This window comes from Oncorhynchus tshawytscha, linkage group LG06 (assembly GCF_018296145.1).
Source record: "Oncorhynchus tshawytscha isolate Ot180627B linkage group LG06, Otsh_v2.0, whole genome shotgun sequence".
NCBI lineage: Eukaryota > Metazoa > Chordata > Actinopteri > Salmoniformes > Salmonidae > Oncorhynchus > Oncorhynchus tshawytscha.
In genome coordinates, this window is record NC_056434.1 from 72281876 (window position 1) to 72303947 (window position 22072).

Below are 22072 nucleotides of genomic sequence, written 5' to 3' on the forward strand. Positions count from 1 at the left end.
CTACTCTGAGGGTGGTGGAGATGGTGGAGGGGGAGGTGGTGGAGGGGGAGGTGGTGGAGGTGGGGGAGGTGGAGGAGGTGGCGGAGGTGGGGGTGGCTCAGGCTATGGAGGAGTGTATGGAGGAAGCCCCGGGTCAAAAGTAAAGAGCAGCTCGTCAGGGTGCTCCAGGAGGGCCCAGAGCTCTGCCTCGCCTGGGGGTCTCTCCCCTGGCTTCCTGGAAAGGAAGAGTATGGCCAGTCGCTCAGGAGGCTACGACGGTAAGGGAGGATCCAGCCAATCACACTGTTGATTGTGTGTGTGTGTGTGTGTGTGTGTGTGTGTGTCAGAGAAGGCTGGTGGGAGGAGCTATAGGAGAGCGGGCTCATTGTAATGGCTGGAATAAAATCAATGGAATGACACCGAACACATAAAACACGTGTTTGACTCCGTTCCATTGATTCCATTCCAGCCATTAAAATGAGCCCGTTCTCCTATATCTCCTCCAACCAGCCTCCTTTGATATGTATGTGTGTGTGTGTGTGTGTGTGTGTGTGTGTGTGTGTGTGTGTGTGTGTGCGTGCGTGCGTGTATGTGCAGCTTCTAAATGTGTGTTAGTGTAAATGACTAATCTGTCTTGACCTGTTTTCATTCAGGAAGCTCAAGTGGCAACTCCTCCCCCGAGTTTACACGGAAAGACTATGGTAACTGTTTTATATCAATACATTTTAGAATTATGTATAGGAGTATTTATTGTAGCTACATTGTGACTATAGAGATCATACTGACATTTCAATCAAATCCAATTTAGTCAAAATCTATATAATATCAATATATGTATTTCTTTTCAGCAGGGTCAGGTGCCACTAGAATCGGGAGGAGCCAGAGCAGAGGTATACCAATACTTCTATTTATTTCTGCTTTCTCACCTCTATTCCTCCCTTACCTGTCATACTGATAATGACAAGGTGACTATAAAACACCATTATTAATAATAATAATGTGTTTGATATTCCAGAGAGTGAAATCAGAGCCAGACTGCAGAGTGCCTCTCCCAGTGCTGGCAGATGTGAGTTGATATGTCTTCAGGGAAATTGTTTCTAGACACAATTCATCAAATATATGTCATGCTGTTGTTTTTGAGATATTGTGTGGCAATGAATAGCAGCATGGGGAGTTTTATTTTTATCTGAAAGAGCTATTTGGACACCATTTTAGTTGATTCATTTTGATCTGGTGGATCAGTTGTGATGTGAGGTTACCATTTCAGAAATAGCATTACTGACTCAGTTGACTTCCACACAGGGACTGAGCTGGATGATGTGAAGAGGCTGGTGAAGGGAGGACGCTCCAACAGTGTCAGCCCCACCCGCTCCTCCGCTTCCTCCACCCTGCCTGTCCCCAGGAAGGCCACCGTCGAGGCCAAGATCGTCACCCAGGCCTCCCAGTCAGGTAAGCTACGCAGTTCACACACATACCATGTACACACCTGCAGCATGCTAAACAAGAACACACACCAGCAGGATCAAGAGTCAGATAGGTTAGGTTATATTTATTTATGGTTTACCATAGATTTATGGCTGGAGATGGTTTTTGCTGTTGCTGTCCCCCTACCTCCTCCTATTGGGGCATATAAAAAGCCTGAATTTACAGACTCTTTCTTCCCTGGTCCCTCTAGTCTCTGGGCAGTATGAGACCACTACCCTGGACTCTGGCCTACCTTCTTCCTACTGCTGGACTAGCTCTACGCTGCCCATCTCCTCTGCCACTGGCAACAGCAGCAGCGCATACGGTTACCACAGTAACACAAACAACATGTCTCCAGGCTTGGGGTCCTCCCTGCTCAACACCACCTCACCCTCCTCCTTGTCAGGTGAGACAACCAATGAGAGCACTGAGCAGCACTCTGGATGATGTTAGGGCAACCAAATTTGGATCCAGTTCAATTATATCCAATAAGACGGCAGATGCTGCATTCAGAAAAGCACCCCCCACTTAGATATATTGGGTACGACATACTGTATGTTTTTCATGATTCTTATTGGTTCGTCTGAACTCAGTAAATTGTTTTGGGTGTATATCTTCACCTCACAGTTTAGCAAGTGCTCTTCTAGTGCATTCTCTCATGTTTCAGAAAATGTTCTGTTTCCACATAAAGGCTCACAGCTTTGAGTACAATTCTGTGTGTTGTCTGTGACTGCTGCAGTGTATGGATTCCAGAATAACTTGGCGCCCATGTCCAGTAGTGTCCTCACCACCAGTGGAGTTAACGCACATTCAGGCACTTTGACAGGTAGTAGAACCTCCTCATCCTACAGAGAGTATACATTTTAATAGACTTAGACACTCATGAAATTAACACTGTGTGTCTGTCTGTGTGTGTGTGTGTGTGTGTGTGTGTGTGTGTGTGTGTGTGTGTGTGTGTGTGTGTGTGTGTGTGTGTGTGTGTGTGTGTGTGTGTGTGTGTGTGTGTGTGTGTGTGCGTGCGTACGTGCGTGTGTGCAAGCAGGATATGGAGTGCAGAAGAACATATCGAATGGTGGTGGTCTCGTCAGCACCGGAGTGTCAACCTCTGCAAGTAAGTCTAGAGTTTAGAGGATTGCTGAACTTAATGTATAGATTTCGTGATACTGAATTAGAGAACCATGTTTATGGCAACTTGTGTTTTTAAAGGACTATTTGTGTTTCTCCATAGTGTCCGCTTTGAGGTCTCACACTGATGACGCATACAGGAAAGACTTAAAGTACCTTGTGCTGCAGAAGGAGAATGTTCCAGTCAAGAGAGATACTGAGGTGCTCACCCTCACAAAAGACAGTGGAAAACACTTCACTAGCAGTGTTCGCAGTGTTGGGGGTAAGACAGCTCCTTCAATATCAGAGTATTCACTGCTTTTTAATGTTGATGTGATTTTAACTTCTGTGTATGTTATCACAGGTTCACTGTCTGGTGATTCTCTAAAGAAGGAGAAGATGGTGTCCAGCTACAGTGAGACTGCACCAGTCCTTCTGAAGTCTGAGTCCAATTCATACTGTAAGCACCATGTTTATATGTGCACTCACTCACTCACACACAGACACGCACACACACACACACCTGAAAACGTTAACCCTAAACCTAACCCAAGCTCCTAACCCTAATCCTAAAACTAACTCTAGCTCTTAACCTTCAACCTAATTCTAACCCTAACACTAATTCTAACCTTAACCCTAAACCACCTAGAAATGTAAAAACGTCCCCAGTTGGTCAAATTGTTTCCTTACTATTCTTGTAGGAACTTCTGGTCCCCACAAGTATAGCTCGTTAAACACGTCCACACATGCACACAGTGAAGAGAATGCTGCTGATACATCACCATTTTATCCCGTAGATGGATCACCCCTAGTGTCAACAAAAGACAAAGCAACATATGCAGGTATTTGTGATTTAAATATATCAGTAGTTGGCCATTTATATCTCACACTTCATCCATAACCCACCCATCATATTCTCTGTTCCCCCTCCCTGTCAGAGATCCAAAAAGAGGGGGACTACTACAGCAGCGGAGGACGAGGTGGGGGCTGCTGTGGGTGTGAGGACTCCTGCTGTTCCTGGTGGAAGTGGCTGCTAGGACTGCTCCTGCTCTCCCTGCTGCTCCTGGGCCTGCTCTTCGGGCTCATTGCCCTGGGTCAGTCATATTTAGGGACAAGAGTTTCCCCTGACCTTATGACCTATAGATGTAGGATCCTAATTTGACCAGAATGGTCATTGTAAAATAATCCTGCAGCAACTGGATTTGAACGTTTGGTTAGGCCATTAGCAGAACAAAAGTAGGCTACAGTAAAAGTGCAATACTGTTATAGTTTTTTCAATTGCTAACAAGCATCTGTCAATACTGAAGCCACTTTTTCAAAACAATTCTCACTCAGAAAGCATACATTGTCACTCATAACACACTGACCTAAAAACACTAACAGGGAGCATTACGTAAATTATGAACTTTTCTCTTTGAAGTTTGAATGATTTGTCACATAAATCAGTATTTGATTATGTAATAAGAATAGCATCTTTTCACTTTATTGACTGTACTAAAGTATATGTAACAAGAATTAATCAGAAATGCAGCAATTTGCTTCAGTAGCCTTTATTTTTCTATATCTTTGCACATAGTAATTTACTGGTGAAAAATAAAAAGTTGATACAAAAAAATAATTATTGAAATTCCAGGGCTGCAATAATAATTACAAACAAGAACAACATGTATAGTATAATCACTCATACTGTACAGTACTGTGAGGGTTCTAGTTCTCCCTCTCTCCTACATTTGGTCACAAGTTCTCATCAACATCACATCTTATGTCTTCTCTGGCGATGCATCTTGGGAAGTATCTTCTGGAATGTCTAATCCAACCCTGGCAGACTTCAGGAGAAGTGTCTCCACTCCCTGCATTCATGGCATCCAGTAAGGACATCTGGTCATGTGGATGGTGGTCATAAACCTTCCACCTCAAAGCAGAGAAAAGCTCCTCTATGGAGTTTAGGAAGGGGGAGTATGGAGGCAGGAATAGTACTGACATCCTGGGATGTGCAGCAAACCAGTCTGTGACTGCAGCAAAATGGTGGAATGCCACATTATCCCACACAACAACGAAGGTAGGGGAGTTTCTTGCCCCTCTCTCCTTCACCGGCACAAGTCGATTATGCAGGTCATCCAGACCACATGAGCCTCTGTATCGTAAGGGCCAATGAGTGGTTTGTGTAAAAACAAACCATCATTGGACAGTGCTGCACACATTGTGATGTTAGCGCCTCTCTGGCCTGGGACATCCGCTGTTTCTCTAAGTGCAATCAAAATTCTTTCCCTGCGGCGTTTTTTTGCCAGGTTGAATCCAGCTTCATCCACAAAGATGAATGTATATGCAGTTTGCCTGACTTCCATCTCCATTAATCTCTAAAATACAGTAAATCCACAGTTTTACAGTACTTGACATTATGAATAGCTGTGTACCCTGTTTGGTTATTGAACCAACATCTTACCTGGATATATTGATACCGGAGTTCTTTCACAGGTTCACCGTTTCTCTCAAAGGGTACAGTGAACAATGAACAGTGAACTTCATCCTTATTTTCTGTTTCTCTAAGACTCTGGCAATTGTCGTTTTGCTGACCGTAGTCACATTGCCAAAAATGATCTGCCAGCACTCTGTCCCGAATTTCCCGCAATTTTATTGTATTGTTGCCAATTACCATGTCAACAATGGAAATTTCCTGCCCATCTAATAATATTCTGCCTCTCCCTCTTGTGGGAGGCAACCATTGGATCCTACTGAAAAACACAAAACAATCAATATATTTCTAAATGTAAGTACATGTAAAAATGTGAACATACTGTATTGTACTGTAGTATGTAGTTCAATTATCATTGAAGGATGCACATCCCACCTGTTGTTTTGCTGGAAAATTAATACTATTGATGCAACTGTTGAACGCTGCAGATTTGGTTGCACCCTTAAACCGTCCTCTCTCAAAGAGAGACCATGGTTTACAACATGGTCAATAATTGTGGCCCTTATCTCATCAGAGACCACCGCTCTTGGTCTTCCTCTCCTTTGTCCTCCACATATTCTCCCTCTCCCTGCCACTCTTCTTTCCCCACCAACCTGTCTTCCTTGATCCATGTTTACAAATTAAATTATTTCGAAGCCGTCCTCTTTTGTCTGTTTGGTAACGCATCTAAAAACAGGACACTTGGGTAGGCTTTCAGCTAAAATTACAATCAGCTGTGTTTGTAATGATCAGCTATTCTGCTGAGATTTTCTATATGTTTATATGTTTACTGCAGAACTGCACAACATTTGCCATCATTCTGTTTTGAATGTGTTTTTAACAGTTTTGGAAACAGTGTGTTAGCATTTGAAAACGTGCTGCAAATATATCGTTTTGCAGGTCGTGGAGTATGAATGTGAAAAGAGGATGGATTCATGGATTTCGGGGAATGTGGTCATTGAATGCATTTTGTGTGAAAGCAATGAAAAATGATTCACAGTTTGGTCCACATGCACTTCTTTTTCGCTGACTGTGTGATGAGTTTTGACAATGTGACTTCAGTTTTGACCAACGCATATTAGCAATTGAAAGAAACTGTAATAAAACCGTGTGTTTGTGTGGGTTTTCAGTGAATTTATGTAAATCACGAAGCTCTCTGCAACAAAAGAGGGATTCAATTAAGATCCTACATCTGTATAGTTAACTAGGACCACTGCACACAATATAGTCAAAACACATTCTGTGTCCCTCCACAGCGGAGGACGTGAGGAATCTGAAGTCTCGAGTGGCAGCTCTGGAGTCCACCTCCACCGCTGCTCATGCCAGCCAACTGTCAGTCTCCAAGAACGACATCCGCAACCCCCAGTCTGGCACCTACATGGACCCTGGGGGCGCGGCCCGCTCCGACAACACCCTGAACCAGGATACCAGCCTGGGCATGGGGATGGGCACTGGCACGGGCACTGGCATCGCCGGGCACACAGACAATGCTGCCCTCCAGAGGACCATCCAGGAACTACTACTAGCTGAGATGCAGTCTCAGTCCTTCAAAGGTATTGTACACACATGAACATGACTAGAACTCGAACGTAAGAAATACATTCACCATTTATGGTACATGTACATTAAACATTTACTGAATTCACTGAGCATTCATTTTTTTCTCCCAAATTTGTGCTTATTTTGTTATTTTGTTTCACAGCCCTTCTTACCTCTTCAATGAAAGGGGACAGAGGAGAGCCGGGAACTAAAGGTAAGATCTCTTGTGAAAATATTGTCAGTATGTGTATTTTGTGAGTACAAACAATGGAGACAATTGTGTAATCCAAGGATATTCAAAGAATTATGTCTCTACACCGATACTTTAACCTGTTGTGATGAGCAATCCTGTATCCGGGAGCGTAATCATAGCCTCAAGCTCATTACCATAACGCAACGTTAACTATTCATGAAAATCGCAAATGAAATGAAATAAATATATTGGTTCACAAGCTTAGCCTTTTGTTAACAACACTGTCATCTCAGATTTTCAAAAAATGCTTTTCAACCATAGCTACACAAGCATTTGTGTAAGAGTATTGATAGCTAGCATAGCATTAAGCCTAGCATTCAGCAGGCAAATTTTTCACAAAAACAAGAAAAGCATTCAAATAAAATCATTTACCTTTGAAGAACTTCAGATGTTTTCAATGAGGAGACTCTCAGATAGCCAATGTTCAGTTTTTCCAAAAAGATTATTTGTGTAGGAGAAATCGCTCTGTTTTGTTCATCACTTTTGGTTGAGAAAAAAAAACAAAAATTCAGTCATTACAACGCAAACTTTTTTCCAAATTAACTCCATAATATCGACAGAAACATGGCAAACGTTGTTTAGAATCAATCCTCAAGGTGTTTTTCACATATCTATTCGATGATAAGTCACTCGTGGCAGTTTGGTTTCTCCTCTGTTCAAAATGGAAACATGCACGCACCTGGAGATTACGCAATAGTTTCGACGGAGGACACCGAGCGGACACCTGGTAAATGTAGTCTCTTATGGTCAATTTTCCAATGATATGCCTACAAATACGTCACAATGCTGCAAACACCTTGGGGAAACGACAGAAAGTGTAGGCTCTCTCCTTGCGCATTCACAGCCATATAAGGAGACATTGGAACACAGCGCCTCAAAAATCTGGCTCACTTCCTGTATGAAATTTCATCTTGGTTTCGCCTGTAGCATTAGTTCTGTGGCACTCACAGACAATATCTTTGCAGTTTTGGAAACGTCAGAGTGTTTTTCCAAAGCTGTCAATTATATGCATAGTCAAGCATCTTTTCGTGACAAAATATCTTGTTTAAAACGGGAACGTTTTTCATCCAAAAATGAAATACTGCCCCCAGAGGTTCAAGAGGTTAAGGAGTTATTCTGTCTCAATGCTCTTTCTGCTATGTTTCATGTATTCTGTTTACTTTGCTTCAGGCGATGCAGGGAATCATGGAACTAAAGGTTTGTTTTTTTAAGACTTAAAAAATAAATGTATTTATTGTACTTTAATTTGAAGTTCGCTGTCACCAAGTGTGTTACCGTCATTTTCTTTGTTTCAGGTGACAATGGTTTCCCAGGACTTCCAGGTAAGGACAAGATGTGGAAGTTACCATTATGCTGGTTCAGTACTAGTTTAATTGACAGTACAGTATGACTTTTAAGAATAACTTGGTACTTATGTCACACATTTTTGACCTCTCACCTTTGACTTCAGGTCCTCCAGGTGCCATTGGTCACCCAGGACACGAAGGACCCAAAGGACAAAAAGGAAGTCAAGGTACAATAACGTTAACCCTTTTTTTATTATTACTTGTGTTGATTCATATTGTAACCAGCTTTTATCAAAAAGCTAATATGGACCCATTTAAACAAGTGGGTTACAAGTCAAACTATGTGTATGCTTATACATGTGCATGTGTGTGTGCATGTGTGTGTAGGTGACCATGGAGCTGAGGGGCCACAAGGGCTCAGGGGCCGAGAGGGGCCTGGAGGGCCAAGAGGGGAGCCAGGACCCTCAGGGTTTGGAGAGAAGGGGGAGAAAGGTAGGTTGTGAATTTAGATTTTCCTAATTTATATAGACTGCATACTCACATGGTTCACTTTCCAGGTAAAAAAAAGAGTTAAATGATCATCAATTTGTGTTTGTTCTCACAGGTTCTCCTGGTGAATCAGGATCTCTTGGTCCTGCTGGTCCAGTCGGCCCGGCTGGGCCCAAAGGTAGGGCTATGAGTGGGACTGTGTGTCTCAGAGAGGATCATAAACACAGTAGCGCTTCACTCTAGACCAGGGGTGTCAAACTCATTCCATGGAGGACCTACAGTAGGGTCTGTGAGTTTTTGCTTTTTACTTTCATTTAAGACCTAGACAACTAGGTGATGGGAGTTCTTTAGTAATTTCTGACCTTAATTCATCAATCAAGTACAAGGGTGGAGCAAAAACCCACAGATACTCTGTGGAATGATTTTGACAGATATGCTCTACACTGTAACAAAAAAATATTGATTCAATGTATATTTGTAAGGAAACCAGCTGCAATAGGATTGCGAGTTGGCTTAACATCTGGGCATATAGCTGAACCAACATACATTCTCAAGTTGAATTGTATGTTCACTCAACTTAAAATTTTAGGTTGAGTGAACATACATTTCAACTTGAGAATTTATTCAAACTTATTTGCATATTTCCTGGTGCAAAATTTATGACAATACATTACATACACTGACTATACAAAACATTAAGAACACCTGCTCTTTCCATGATATAGATGACCAGTTGAATCCAGGTGAAAGCTATGATCCCTTATTGTTGTCACTTGTTAAATCCACTCCAATCAGGGTAGATGAAGAGGAGGAGACAGGTTAAAGAAGGATTTTACAGCCTTGAGACAATTGAAACATGGAATGTGTATGTGTGCCATTCAGAGGGTGAATGGGCAAGAGACAACATGCAAGGGGCTTTGAACGGGGTATGGTAGCAGTTGCCAGACGCACCAGTTTGTGTCAACTGCAACTATGCTGGGTTTTTCACGCTCAACAGTTTCCCAGTTTCTCTTGCCCATTCACCCTCTGAATGGCACACATACACATTCCATGTTTCAATTGTCTCAAGGCTGTAAAATCCTTCTTTAACCTGTCTCCTCCTCTTCATCTACCCTGATTGGAGTGGATTTAACAAGTGACAACAATACGGGATCATAGCTTTCACCTGGATTCAACTGGTCATCTATATCATCAAGAATGGTCCACCACCCAAAGGACATCCAGCCAACTTAACACAACTGTGGAAAGAATTTGAGTCAACATGGGCCAGCATCCCTGTGGAACACTTTCGACACCTTGTAGAGTCCTTGCCCCGACAAATGGGGGCTGTTCTGAGGGCAAAAGGTGGGGTAGGGGGTGCCACTTAATATTAGGAAGGTGTTCCTAATGTTTGGTATAGTAAGTGTATATCATAAGGTCTTTCTTTGAAATCCTATCCACTGGGCACACACTGGTTGAATCAACATTGTTTCCACATCATTTCAATGAAATTAGGTTGAACCAACGTGGAATAGATGTTGAATTGACCCACACAGTGGTCTGAAACTCTTTTACAGTCCACATCAAACCTGCAAGTCGCATTATGCTAGTTTACAAAGTGATGGGTTATTCCTATTGGAATCCAGTCAGCGTGAGGATATCCAACAACTGGAACTTTTAATCACCCTCAACCTGCATTGAGAAGATTCATATAAACTGCAACTACTAACAGATTGGATTAGTTTAGAAAAATGTATGTTTCTGTAGCATAAGATTAATCAACCAATCAATGTACATACAAAAACACAGATATTGAAACAAGCAATTCTGAAAACCAACCTGCAATAGAGTATGCTGGGAAATATGATAATGATGGGCATGTTTTTTTGTGGTTTTGAGCAAAAATGAATTAGTAATTCCTGTAATTTGTTCAAATTCAGCTCACGTCGATCTGTTTGTTGAGTAAACAAACTTTAACATATTAGCTCAAATTCTTGTCCTTTTGATGTCCACTCAACTCACATAATAAACCTGATTAAGCCATGGGTCAATAATGGCTTTTTTACAGCGTTCCCTTCCAAAGGCAAACATGAATTTGTAATTTTACTCAATCAGCTTTTTCATATTCAGCTCACTTCGAGCAGAGTTTTTTGAGTAAACAAACTTGAACACATTAGCTTGATTCTTGTCCTTTTGAAGCACAAGAGGTTGGTGGCACCTTTTAATTGGGGTGAACGGGCTGGTGGTAATGACTGGAGCGAAATAGGTGGAATGCTATCCAATACTTCAAACACATGGTTTCCAGGTGTTTAATGCCATTCCATTTGCTCCGTTCCAGCCATTATTATGAGCCGCGCTCCCCTCAGCAACCTCCACTGTTTTTAAGTCCCCCTCAACTCACAGAATAACTCTGATTAAGCAATTGGTTAAGTTGGCTTTTTTACAGTATACTACCAATGTCAAACTGAGGGTGGCCATAAAAAATTGTGCTTCTGAAGTGTATTTCAAAATGAAGGGTATTGCATACACTCCATCAGGTTTCTAATCTCCTTTCTAAATGTCTGTTCCAGGCTCAGGGGGTGCTCCGGGTACTCCTGGTACGCCAGGTCAGTCTCCTTCATTCACTTAGGGCTAAATCCTAACTTGAGATATAAACTCTGAGTAGCCTACATAAAAGTTTGAATTAAGTGTGCGTTGACCTTTTGGAATTATTCCACAGCACATTCAGTGAAAGGTTAAAACCTTGTTATTGTGTATATGCTTCAAGGCCAACCAGGATCTCAAGGCTTCCGTGGAGAATCAGGACTACCTGGTCCGAAGGGTACAGTATGACCTTACATTATGTGGGGCTAATTGATCCAGAGATCATTGATTGAATTAATGAATACTAGTATTGAACTGTTCAATAATGTATTTTCTCTGCTACAGGGGAGAGGGGTCCTGCTGGATTTCAGGGAATCAAAGGTATGTCTTAGGAATTATGTGTTAACATAGAGACACAATCTATTGTGTGGTTTTACTTTTGGCAGTGGAAAACATTGATCTATTCATTGACCGCTAAGCAGTGTAGGCTATTGGGAGGAGCTATAGGTGGACGGGCTCATTGTAATGGGTGGAATGGGATAAATTAAACCGTGTCAAATGGTGTGTCAAATCAATCAAATTTTCAATCAATCAAATGTATTTATTAAGCCCTTTTTACATCAGCCGATGTCACGAAGTGCTATAGCCTAAAACCTAGCCTAAAACCCCAAACATCAAGCAATGCTGATCATTCAGAGTTAGAGACAGCAGTTGCGGTAGAGAGAGAGTTGAAAACAGCAGGACCGGGACAAGGTAGCACGTCCGGTGAACAGGTCAGGGTTCCATATCCGCAGGCAGAACAGTTGAAACTGGAGCAGCAGCACGACCAGGTGGACTGGGGACAGCAAGGAGTCATCAGGTCAGGTAGTCCTGAGGCATGGTCCTAGGGCTCAGGTCCTCAGAGAGAAGAGAAAGAGAGAGAGAGAGAGAGAAAGAGAGAGAGAATTAGAGGGAGCATACTTAAATTCACACAGGACACCGGATAAGACAGGAGAAGTACTCAAAATATAACAGACTGACCCTAGCCCCCCGACACATAAACCATTACGGCATAATTACTGGAGGCTGAGACAGAAGGGGTTGGGAGACACTGTGGCCCCGTCCGACAATACCCCCGGACAAGGCCAACCAGGCAGGATATTACCCCACCCAATCTTCCAAAGCACAGTCCCCACACCACTAGAGGGATATTTTCAACCACCAACCTACTACCCTGAGACAAGGCCGAGTATAGCCCATGAAGATCTCCCCCACGGCACGAACCCGAGGGAGGCGTCAACCCGGAGAGGAAGATCACGTCAGAGACTCAACCCACTCAAGTGACGCACCCCTCCTAGGGACGGCATGGAAGAGCACCAGTACGCCAGTGACTCAGCCCCCGTGATAGGGTTAGAGGCAGAGAATCCCGGTGGAGAGATGGGAACTGGCCAGGCAGAGACAGCAAGTATGGTTCGTTGCTCCAGTGCCTTTCCGTTCACCTTCACACCCTTTGGCCAGACTACACTCAATCATAGGACCTACTGAATTGATGAGTCTTCAATAAAAACTTCAACTTCATCAAACATATGGAAACCACATGTTTGACCCCATTCCATTCACTCCATTTCAGCCATTACAATGAGCCTGTCCTCGTATAGCTCCTCCCACCAGCCTCCAATGCCACTAAGAGAGTCAGTAACATGCCTGTGTTTTTCCCATATGATATACAGTAGCTAAGTAGTAACCTTTATTTTTTATAATAGGTGACCATGGTGAGAAAGGACCTCGTGGTGCCGCAGGTGCGTAGCTGGCGTGATATAGATATACGAAAGGCACTTTCATCCCAAGCAACATATTCAGTATTTAAATGACCCATGATGCAGCATCTGGCATTGAAGGTACTGTATTCCAATCAACTGTCTTTTCCCTCAGGTGACCCAGGACTATCAGGCTTGCCAGGACCAGCCGGAGAGAAAGGACCCAAAGGATCTGCAGGTGAGTGGCTGGTTGCGCTTTGAATCTCTACCATTCTCCCCAAACTCATTCTAGAGCTTAACGTGGTTTAATACATTTATTTAATTCTTAAACAGGAACTCCTGGAATTGATGGTGACAAAGGCCAAAGAGGTAGAGGGAATAATATGTTCTATGTAAAAAGACAGGAAACAATACATCAAGTGTTATGTACAATAGGCCTATATAATGATGATGTCATTCTCAGGTGATCACGGTCCTACTGGGTTACCAGGGATCAGAGGTCCATCTGGGCCTGCAGGGGACTCAGGCCTACCAGGTATGCTACTGTGGCACGCTCAATATTCCCGAACACCTCTATTATTTACATTCCTGTTCATCCTGACTTGGCTTTTCTACAGAAAATGATCACATTGTATCCACTTGAAAGAGAAGATTGAAATGCATCTTAATTGATCTTTCTCTCTTTAGGAACACCCGGGCTTCAAGGGCCACCAGGTATGTTGTTGCAGTTGGGATTTAGTGTAATAACAGAATTATGACGACAAGCTCAAGTGAAGTCTTTTGTCATCAGTTTTCCTCTAAAGTGTTCTTCCCTCTGTAGGAATACCAGGGAACCCTGGACAACCAGGAGCCAAGGGTAAAACAGCTGACATTGTTTTTAGAAAATGGAGGGCTCTAAACTTTGATATTGTGATGACTGTGTAACTTTCTTTTAGGTGAGGCAGGAGAACCAGGAAGAATCATCAATGCAGGTAACCGGTTGACTATTGCATAACAGCGGCGATGTGTTTACAGTAGCTATACATCTGTATGACTGTCAGTGTGTACCTAAAACTGCTTGTGGTGATTCCTCAGGGGGATCCAGTTCTGTGGCCATCCCCGGCCCCCCAGGAAGCCCCGGAGCACCCGGTCAAGCCGGACCCCCAGGGTTATCAGGTCAGACATAGACTTCCTGTTTAGCTTTGTAGCACTGTGGTTTGTTACAACTACAACATAACAACGTTGTAATAGCGATACCATGTAGTTTCTACGGTACGTAGTTGACCTAGCTGTGAACCTATGTTGGTTTGGTCAATATGAATGACATGTATAACACAACAGTGTTTTCTAATACAACTTTTCATTCTCCTCAGGCCCCATTGGCCCTGCTGGTCTTCCTGGCCAGTCTGGTAAGTCAGATAACCTATGGATCTGTGGATAGCTAAAGTATTGGTCTTATACATGCTATCTATTTTCTGGCCAAGAGTCCTGGACGTACTGTATGTATGCTTATTTCCCCAGGTCCTAAAGGTGAGAGAGGGCTGAAGGGTGAGATGGGTATTCAGGGACTCCAGGGAGAGGCAGGTATCTCAGTGAAAACCAGTGAAACCGTCAGCTCATCTAGAGCTGAGAGTGAGTACTCATTACAATGATGCTTATAATTTAATTAAAGGATAAGTTCATATTTTTTCAACCAAATCAACATTTTTGATGTAAATGGCATGTTATAGAAGACACTGTGGACTCGAGCAATGCTTATTGCCTTATTGCCCAAGCATGCACACATTGAAAAGTATCACTCGAGTCCAACACAGTGAAACATAACGTTGCGGATAAAACAGTCAGATGCTTGTGTAACCTCATGGTTCTTCTTGATATCCTCATTCAGGACAGTTCAGTCTTCCTGCACAACCAGGTCCCCCTGGTCCCCCTGGACCCCCTGGAGCCCCTGGACGTACAGGTGACTCAAGATCAGGACTCCCAGGACCAGCTGGTCCTCCAGGAGAGCCAGGTAAGCCTGGGAGAAGTGTCCATGTTAAGAATGAATATCAACAATACACAAGTTACTGATTTTTTTGTTTGTTGATTAGGCTAAATGTTGAGTCTTGATGTCATCGTATGATTTTCCTGGTGGTTCTGCCTCTCAGGATATGGCAGACCTGGTCCTAGAGGAGAGAAAGGAGAGTCAGGAAGCTTTGTACCCAATTCAGGTGCGTAACAACATGACTTACATGACCAAACCCATAACGCAATCGAGTTCAAGAAGTGACCCTACATTTCTGTAGAGCTTTTTTTGGCTGCATTGTAATGCTGTGCTTGTCACTATAATTCTTTCAGGAACATTCTTCTCTGGACCCCCTGGACCTCCCGGGCCATCTGGGCCAAAAGGATCACCTGGTAGGCCTTTCAGACACTTTTCACCTGCCTTTCAGAGGCATTGCAGATGCGTACTGACAGCATACTCTAAACTGGCTCTGTTTATCATCACAAACGTAATCTCCTAATCCTATGATCTTCATCTAAAAGTATTTAAAAAATATTCTTACTTCAGGTACACCAGGACCAAGAGGAGACCAAGGTATGTGGTCTGTCCCCCTACAATCTAAAAAGCTACATTTAGTGGAAATCAATTCATATAACAGAATGAACTACTTATCTAGATCCACATTGGTTGTTCCCATTGGAAACACTAATCCTCTGTCCTTCATCCCTGTGTCCCATGTTCCCTTGTAGGAGATTCAGGCCAGCCTGGTCTACCAGGGAGCCCAGGAAGACCAGGAGGAGGCTCTGAAAGAGGTGAGCTTATCTTGGTCAAACTCAAGGCTAAGCCAACAGCGATTGAAAAAAAACATGACCAACTCTGATACAGGAGGTTATTGACCCAGTAATGAGAATTTATTGTGGCCCACCATAGTCTACCACTGGTCTAGTGGTTCTCAAACCTCTCCTCTGGGACCCACAGACTAGCTCATCTCTAAATTAGCTCAACTAATTCACCTAGTCATGGGCTTGATAATAAGTGGACAAGTTGAATCAGGGGGTGCTAGCTCTGGAATAGATCAAATACATGGAACGGCTGGGGGGCCCAGAGGAGAGGTTTGATAACCACTGCTATAGACCATAGTCAAAACATTGTTAACGGGCAGAAGTCTAGAAGTATGTATAGTAGGACAAAATATTTCTGATTAATTGCTTTGCTCTTTTGTTCCACACAGCATCACCATACGGTGGAACACATGGGCCACCTGGGCCCCCAGGGACTCCAGGGATTCCTGGACCAGAGGGACGGAAAGGTAAACTACCAAAACTTGGGAATCTTAATTAGAAACAAATACACTTAGCTTCTGAAGGTTGTGGTGCCTGTAAAAGTAACAAGTCTAGACTCAGTCTTTGAAATAACTAGTTGTCTTATTCTCCACATTTCCAAGGCGAACCTGGAATTCCCGGTTCTCCTGGTCTTCCTGGCTCTGCAAGAGGTAAACACTCATCTTTGACCTGCTGTCAATATTCCACCCACAACATTAGATACACTTAGATCATCAAGGTCTCCAAGGTGAACAGCCTTTGGCATGTTAGAACAATGTATGTAAGGGAAGTAGGCAAGTCAGATCCGTAACTTCAGGATAAGGATTGGCTCTAAGGGCTAGGTCGGTCGGGGCTGGGGTGCGAAGCGGGGCTGCGCTCGAGCCGCGGCTGGGGGAGCAGTTGCTCCGCCTCCCTTCTCTCGCCACTGCTGGAAGTTCGTTGTGCTGTCCAACTTGTGGGCTCTCGTTTGTGGCAGCGGCGACTCTGGACGCGTGCTGGGCCCTTCTCGCGGATCTCCCCAGCTACGGTGCTCGTTGGCCTCGTTTACGTGGGGTCTCTGGCGGGTTGCCTCGGCCTGACTTAGAACTGGTGCCGACCAGGGGAATCCGACTGTTTAAAATGAAAAGCCCCGGAAAATAGTGAAGCGTGGGCAAGCAAACTTAATACTACACAAGAAATGGGAACTAAAAACCAAAATAAAATCGGCAGACAACCGGAGAGCCACAACATAATATAGCTACTAAAATGCATATATAGTGGGCAAGAAATTTATGAACAAAGGGGCCTTTGGACAGGACCCCAACACCCAATTGTGGTGAGGAGCAAAAAGAGAAGTCTAAGGCCCAAGCTATGGCCGTGCAAGCAATAAAAATATATATATAGCGGGCAAGAAATCTATAAATAAAGGGGCCCTCAGACCGGGCCCCAACACCCACTAATGGGGATGAGTACAAAGACAGGACCCCAACACCTAATAATGGTGACGAATGCAGTGAGAACAAATCAAAAACCTGGACATGCCAAACCAGGCGCGACCTCGTGCGGACACCACAGGGAAAAAAGGTTGCGAAGTGAGCTAAGTAATGCAGGATGCACCTCCTGATAGCCGAAAAAAGGTGCCGCTAGTGGGTTGGGTACCACTGGTGAAATCTTCTTATCTTGACCCAGTACAGCCTCAGAGGAAGGGCCACTCCAAGGAGCCGGGTCCTCCCAGGGTTTCTCCGCTGGGCCCGACTAATAGGGAGTTTTTGCCACTGGCCGCCTTACATCATTTTCAAACACGGTGAGCTCCAAGGAGTACCGGCTGGGTCAAGGGACCCCTTGAAGTACTAATTTACCCCGTTTTCCGTCACCGATTCGGAGCATTCCGAAGGGCCCGTTAGTAGGGAAGTCCGTTGATTACGCTGAACATCCGCTCGTTCAACTAAGGCTGGGTTAAAACTAGACATGAGGAGTTAATGGGAATTTTTGCCACGACTGTGTTTAACAACCATTTTTGAAGCAATGTGCACAACTTTAAATAGCTGACCATATCATGAATGCAGATACTTCTCATTAAATAAAGACTATTGTATCTAATTATCTAATTTCTGACAGGCACTGTGGCGGCCAGCACAGGGTTCCCAGGTCCTCCTGGTCCACCTGGTCCTCCCGGACACCCAGGCATTCCAGGCATAGCCTCTGCTCCTCCTGATCTGCGTCAGTATGTCAACGACTATCTCCGAAGTAAGAGTCTTCTTCTAAGGCACATTGAACACTAAGTCATGAAGTAATAATTCCCACATGAAATATCGTGACGAGCTGCCTTATACTCTACTTAGATTAACCTGTGCTGGTTGTCCTTTGTAGTTAATGCTAGGAGTATGTCCTCTGGTCTTCCTGGCCCCCGTGGCCTCCCTGGACCCCCAGGAGCCCCTGGATCCTCTGGATCCTCTAGTTCTGTGGAGGACATATCTTCTCGTGTCATTGCTTATCTGCAGCGTAAGTTCCTTTCCTGTCCAATTTTGTAGTTCTGTGGAAGAGTGGAAGCAGCCTAATGATTGTACTGTCTTGTCTCAGGTTCAGGATCAGGCTTCGGCGGTGGTGCTCAGGGTCCTCCAGGCCCCCCAGGACTTCCTGGGTCCTCTGGCTCTGGTTCTGGCTCAATGTCTGTCAACGACCTCATTGTTATGCTACAGAGTGAGTACTTACATGGTCATTCAGCAGACTCTTATCCATAGCAACTTACTGTTGATAGTTATGACTGAAAACACAATATATAATGTATACTATGTAATTTCTACTTTGTAACTACTGTGAAAAAAAGTGCCATGTATGTAATATGTGTCTAGAATGTAAAAAAAGAAAAACCTGTAAAAACTATGTTTGGACTGTTTGGGCAAATAAAAAAAAGTATAAATACTTACAATTGATTGATTGACTGATTGGTTCAGGGGATGACGTACGGCGATATGTAATGGGCCCACCCGGACCTCCAGGCCCAGCAGGACCATTAGCCAGAGGAGGCAGTACGGCAAACTACGACCCACAGGAAGTGGCTACCTACGTCTTCAGAATCATGAACGGTAAGTAGGGGCTACTGGAGCAAAACACACGCACAGGATGGGTAACATGAATGTCTTTGAGTTTCTTATGGACCAGGCTTCAATCTCTCACCTTGTGGATGGCGTTTTTAAAATGATTATTATAGAACGCGGGATCGGTGGTGGGCAGCCTGGACCTCCGGGTGCAACCGGGCCTCCAGGGCTACCTGGCTCCTTCAGCGGTGTTAGTGACATCTCCGCACTCCTGCAAAGTAAGACCTCACCTTCTGGGGTTTACAGAGGTATCTTGTGTTTATGATCATCTAAACACGTTTGATTTACTGCTTACTCTTTGTCTTCTTCCTACTTTCCCGCTTTCTAAGATTCACAATTCCGTGCGATGGTTGGGCGCTCTGCTGGAGCCCCTGGTCCTCCTGGTACTCCAGGTATCCCGGGACCCCCAGGCACCCCTGGTACCCCAGGAGGGCCATCTTACAGGAGCTCAGCCTCAGGGGGTTTAAGGATAGAGGACGTCCAGCATTACCTACAAAGTGAGTCTGGTTCAGTTAAGAGGTTCTCCATCCTTCTGCGCTCACTCGTCAAAGACCATGAAGGTTTGACATCTGTCTCTGTCTCATCTCAGGTTCTGGGTACAGTGGTCCTCCAGGCCCACCCGGCCCCCCAGGACCTCAGGGCCCCCCAGGGAGCTCTCACGGAGTAGTCTCCTATGGAGATAGTAGAAACATCGGAAACTACCAGCGAGAAAGCATCCGCACAGAACTCCAGGCGTACCTCAGCAGTGTGTTGACCTCTTCCCTATCCATTGGAATAGATATTAACCTGACACTCTACATCACATTAACTATTGTTGTGTTATTTCCCAGGTGACAGTATACGGCACTCCTTCATTGGCCAACCAGGTCCTCCTGGGTCTCAGGGTCCCCGTGGTCACAAAGGAGACCCTGGAGAACCTGGTGGGGTTCAGACTAACCGTCAGAGTTATGCCCAGAGTGACCCACGTTACTCTTCTGACCTTGAGCGGCGCCAGAGTGACATTGGGAGATTGACAGAGCCACTAGACTACTCCAACGTTGCCTTGAGAGTGACAGACTACATCAAGAGTGAGTGAATGACTAGCAATAGCGTGTCTCTGTAACTGTGTGCTTCTACAGTATAAGTGCTGAGACTTGATTGGGTTTGAGGCTTTGATTGACTTTGCACAGTGGCTTAGACGGTGCTGTGAACTTTTAGGTAAAAACAGACAGTATATAAACAGTCTATCCTCTGATCCTCCAGACCAGGGCTTACTGCAGGACATCCTGTCTGAGAGTCACCAGCGAGGAGGCTCCTGGGAGTCCCAAGGCCTCCCAGGACCCCCTGGGCCTCCTGGACCTCCCGGGTATAGCCGTGTCATTGGAGCTTACGGCAACGTGACTGCTGACCTCATGGACTTCTTTAGAAGTAAGATTTGGGGCAAACTCTCAGTTTTTTCTAAATACTAAACTAATCTACAGTTGTGAATTGAATTGTGGTACCCAGAAGAATTGCTAAGCAAATGCTTGCTGAAAAGATTTGTGGCCTTGCCTCCTGTCCTCTGACATGGCGTGTACTCTCTGCTCTAGCCCACGGCACCATTGTTGGCCCCCCAGGGAATACTGGCCCGAAAGGAGACAGGGGGTACCTCGGACCCAAAGGAGACAGAGGTACGGTAGTCATACTACAGGGTCATACTGTTGAATTACATTTCCAGCAGGGATTGACACTAGGACATAACATGACTATGGTATATCTATCTGCAGGCGAGATAGGTCGCCCAGGCCCTCCAGGACTGCAGGGACTACATGGTCAGGATGGATACAGAGGAGAGAAGGGAGAGAAAGGTAAACATTTCACTTTGCTTGCACCATTTGGGATTTTTGTGAAACAAAATCACGTGCAGCTCAGCAACTGTTTTTCATTCCCTTGTTTTCTTTCCAGGTGCAGGTGAAGTTAGGGTTGGTCGTCGGCGTCGGAGCATCGGTGTTTAAGGTGTTTTAAGCTTAACCAAATCTATCAGATAAAGCTTTATTTCTATTCAGCTCTTCTGTCCTGTGCATAGTCAAAATCATACATTACGTTAGAATATGCCTGCTTGCCTATTCAATTACAGTTTCTTTTTTGAGTGTGAATACAATGGATGATATGGAAATGTTATAATGGCAGTAAAGCAGAGGTCTCCGACAGGTACTATAGGTCGCGAGCTAGCAGTAGCTCGCAGCCCACCTATGAGTAGGTCGCCAAGTAATTCTGAAAGTACATGGATTTAAAAAAATGTGTTCCATTGCAAACTGTCATAAACATAAAGCTCCTGGCAACCATCCAATCAAAGCCACATTGACATTATCCCACCCCTGGTTAGCCACTATTGGCTTAAAAAGCCAAATATAACACAATATCTGGCAATTAATTTCAAGCAATATTGCTCTTCTGTCTGTATGGTTCACAAATGTGTCTCACTCTGTATGTAACCTGTTAGCGATGCTAGTAATGATAACCGTCTTGTGGGTACACAGAGACTTTCCCCAAAAACCTTCTGCCTACCTGACAGAAATATATAATGATTATTCATATCAATTGGGTGTCCTTTTTTTTTTACTCTGCCATGAGGTGCTGCAGAAGTAGGCCTAACATAGACATTGATAGACTCAGACATTCCTCTCTTTCTAAATGTGCAATTAAAGGGTAATTACACTCAAAAATCTAAATGTATGTTTTTTTTCCAGACCTCAAAATTGGTCGTCTGATGTGAGTTAAGCATTGACATGGACTCAAAACATCAATTTTAGTTATTTTTCTATGAATAATTCTAATATTAAGAGTAAAAAACATTATACAAAAATACAGTAATTTTATGGGGTCCCTTAGAGTTGTTTATTAACCATTATTCTACTAGAAAACACATATATTGTACAACAAGGACCCGGGGAAGAGAAGAATGTGCCTATTTGAAAGTAAAAAATAGTTTTGAAGTACAGTAGCTCTCATGCTAGAAATGGTTGGAGACCCCTGCACTAAAGAATGTGTTTAACAGTCTGAAGTAGAGTGATACATTGGCTGCTGGTCATGGTTGTGGTTGCACTCTTTGATATTCTAGTTAGTATGTGGGTGTATCGTGTTTACCTTTCTTAATAAAGCTCTAGTTCTTTTTCTCAAGGTAACTCATGGGAAAATGTACTTTTCAAAAAGATAATGATAGTTATGGATCTTAGCTTTATTGATAACATTAAAGTATTTTTCACCCAAAACGTTTAAGTGTTACTTGGGCACTTTTGAACCACTCAAAACAACAATTGTCATTTATTCTTTATTTTCATTAAAACTTCAGAAAACTTAATTTTTAATAAATGTTTATTCCTTGTCAA

The 22072-nt window shown here is 43.8% G+C and overlaps 1 protein-coding gene across 1 annotated transcript; it reads left to right on the top strand.

The window, feature by feature from the left end:
* Positions 1-67: 67 nt before the first annotated feature.
* Positions 68-22072, top strand: col17a1b (collagen, type XVII, alpha 1b). The gene is made up of 51 exons (XM_024424909.2): positions 68-257; positions 633-680; positions 828-869; positions 995-1045; positions 1282-1428; positions 1655-1849; positions 2183-2269; positions 2486-2554; positions 2672-2830; positions 2912-3007; positions 3345-3389; positions 3486-3641; positions 6256-6552; positions 6702-6752; positions 7962-7988; positions 8087-8113; positions 8242-8304; positions 8465-8569; positions 8682-8744; positions 11116-11151; positions 11313-11366; positions 11474-11509; positions 12871-12906; positions 13040-13102; positions 13198-13233; positions 13328-13399; positions 13552-13578; positions 13685-13720; positions 13800-13835; positions 13939-14019; positions 14217-14252; positions 14365-14475; positions 14732-14854; positions 14991-15053; positions 15181-15240; positions 15395-15421; positions 15577-15639; positions 16059-16136; positions 16272-16319; positions 17746-17874; positions 17998-18129; positions 18208-18327; positions 18582-18713; positions 18839-18943; positions 19055-19222; positions 19315-19470; positions 19556-19792; positions 19968-20132; positions 20294-20374; positions 20471-20551; positions 20649-22072. Exons 1-51 carry the CDS (start codon positions 230-232, stop codon positions 20696-20698), a joined length of 4434 nt encoding a protein of 1477 aa, XP_024280677.1. The 5' UTR covers positions 68-229; the 3' UTR covers positions 20699-22072.

Coding starts and splice junctions, on each gene's coding strand:
- col17a1b (XM_024424909.2), top strand. CDS start 230: ATGGCCAGTCGCTCAGGAGGCTACGACG. Junction 8,305..8,464: donor AGGACAAAAAGGAAGTCAAG/GTACAATAACGT, acceptor ATGTGTGTGTAG/GTGACCATGGAGCTGAGGGG. Junction 13,103..13,197: donor AGGACCCAAAGGATCTGCAG/GTGAGTGGCTGG, acceptor ATTCTTAAACAG/GAACTCCTGGAATTGATGGT.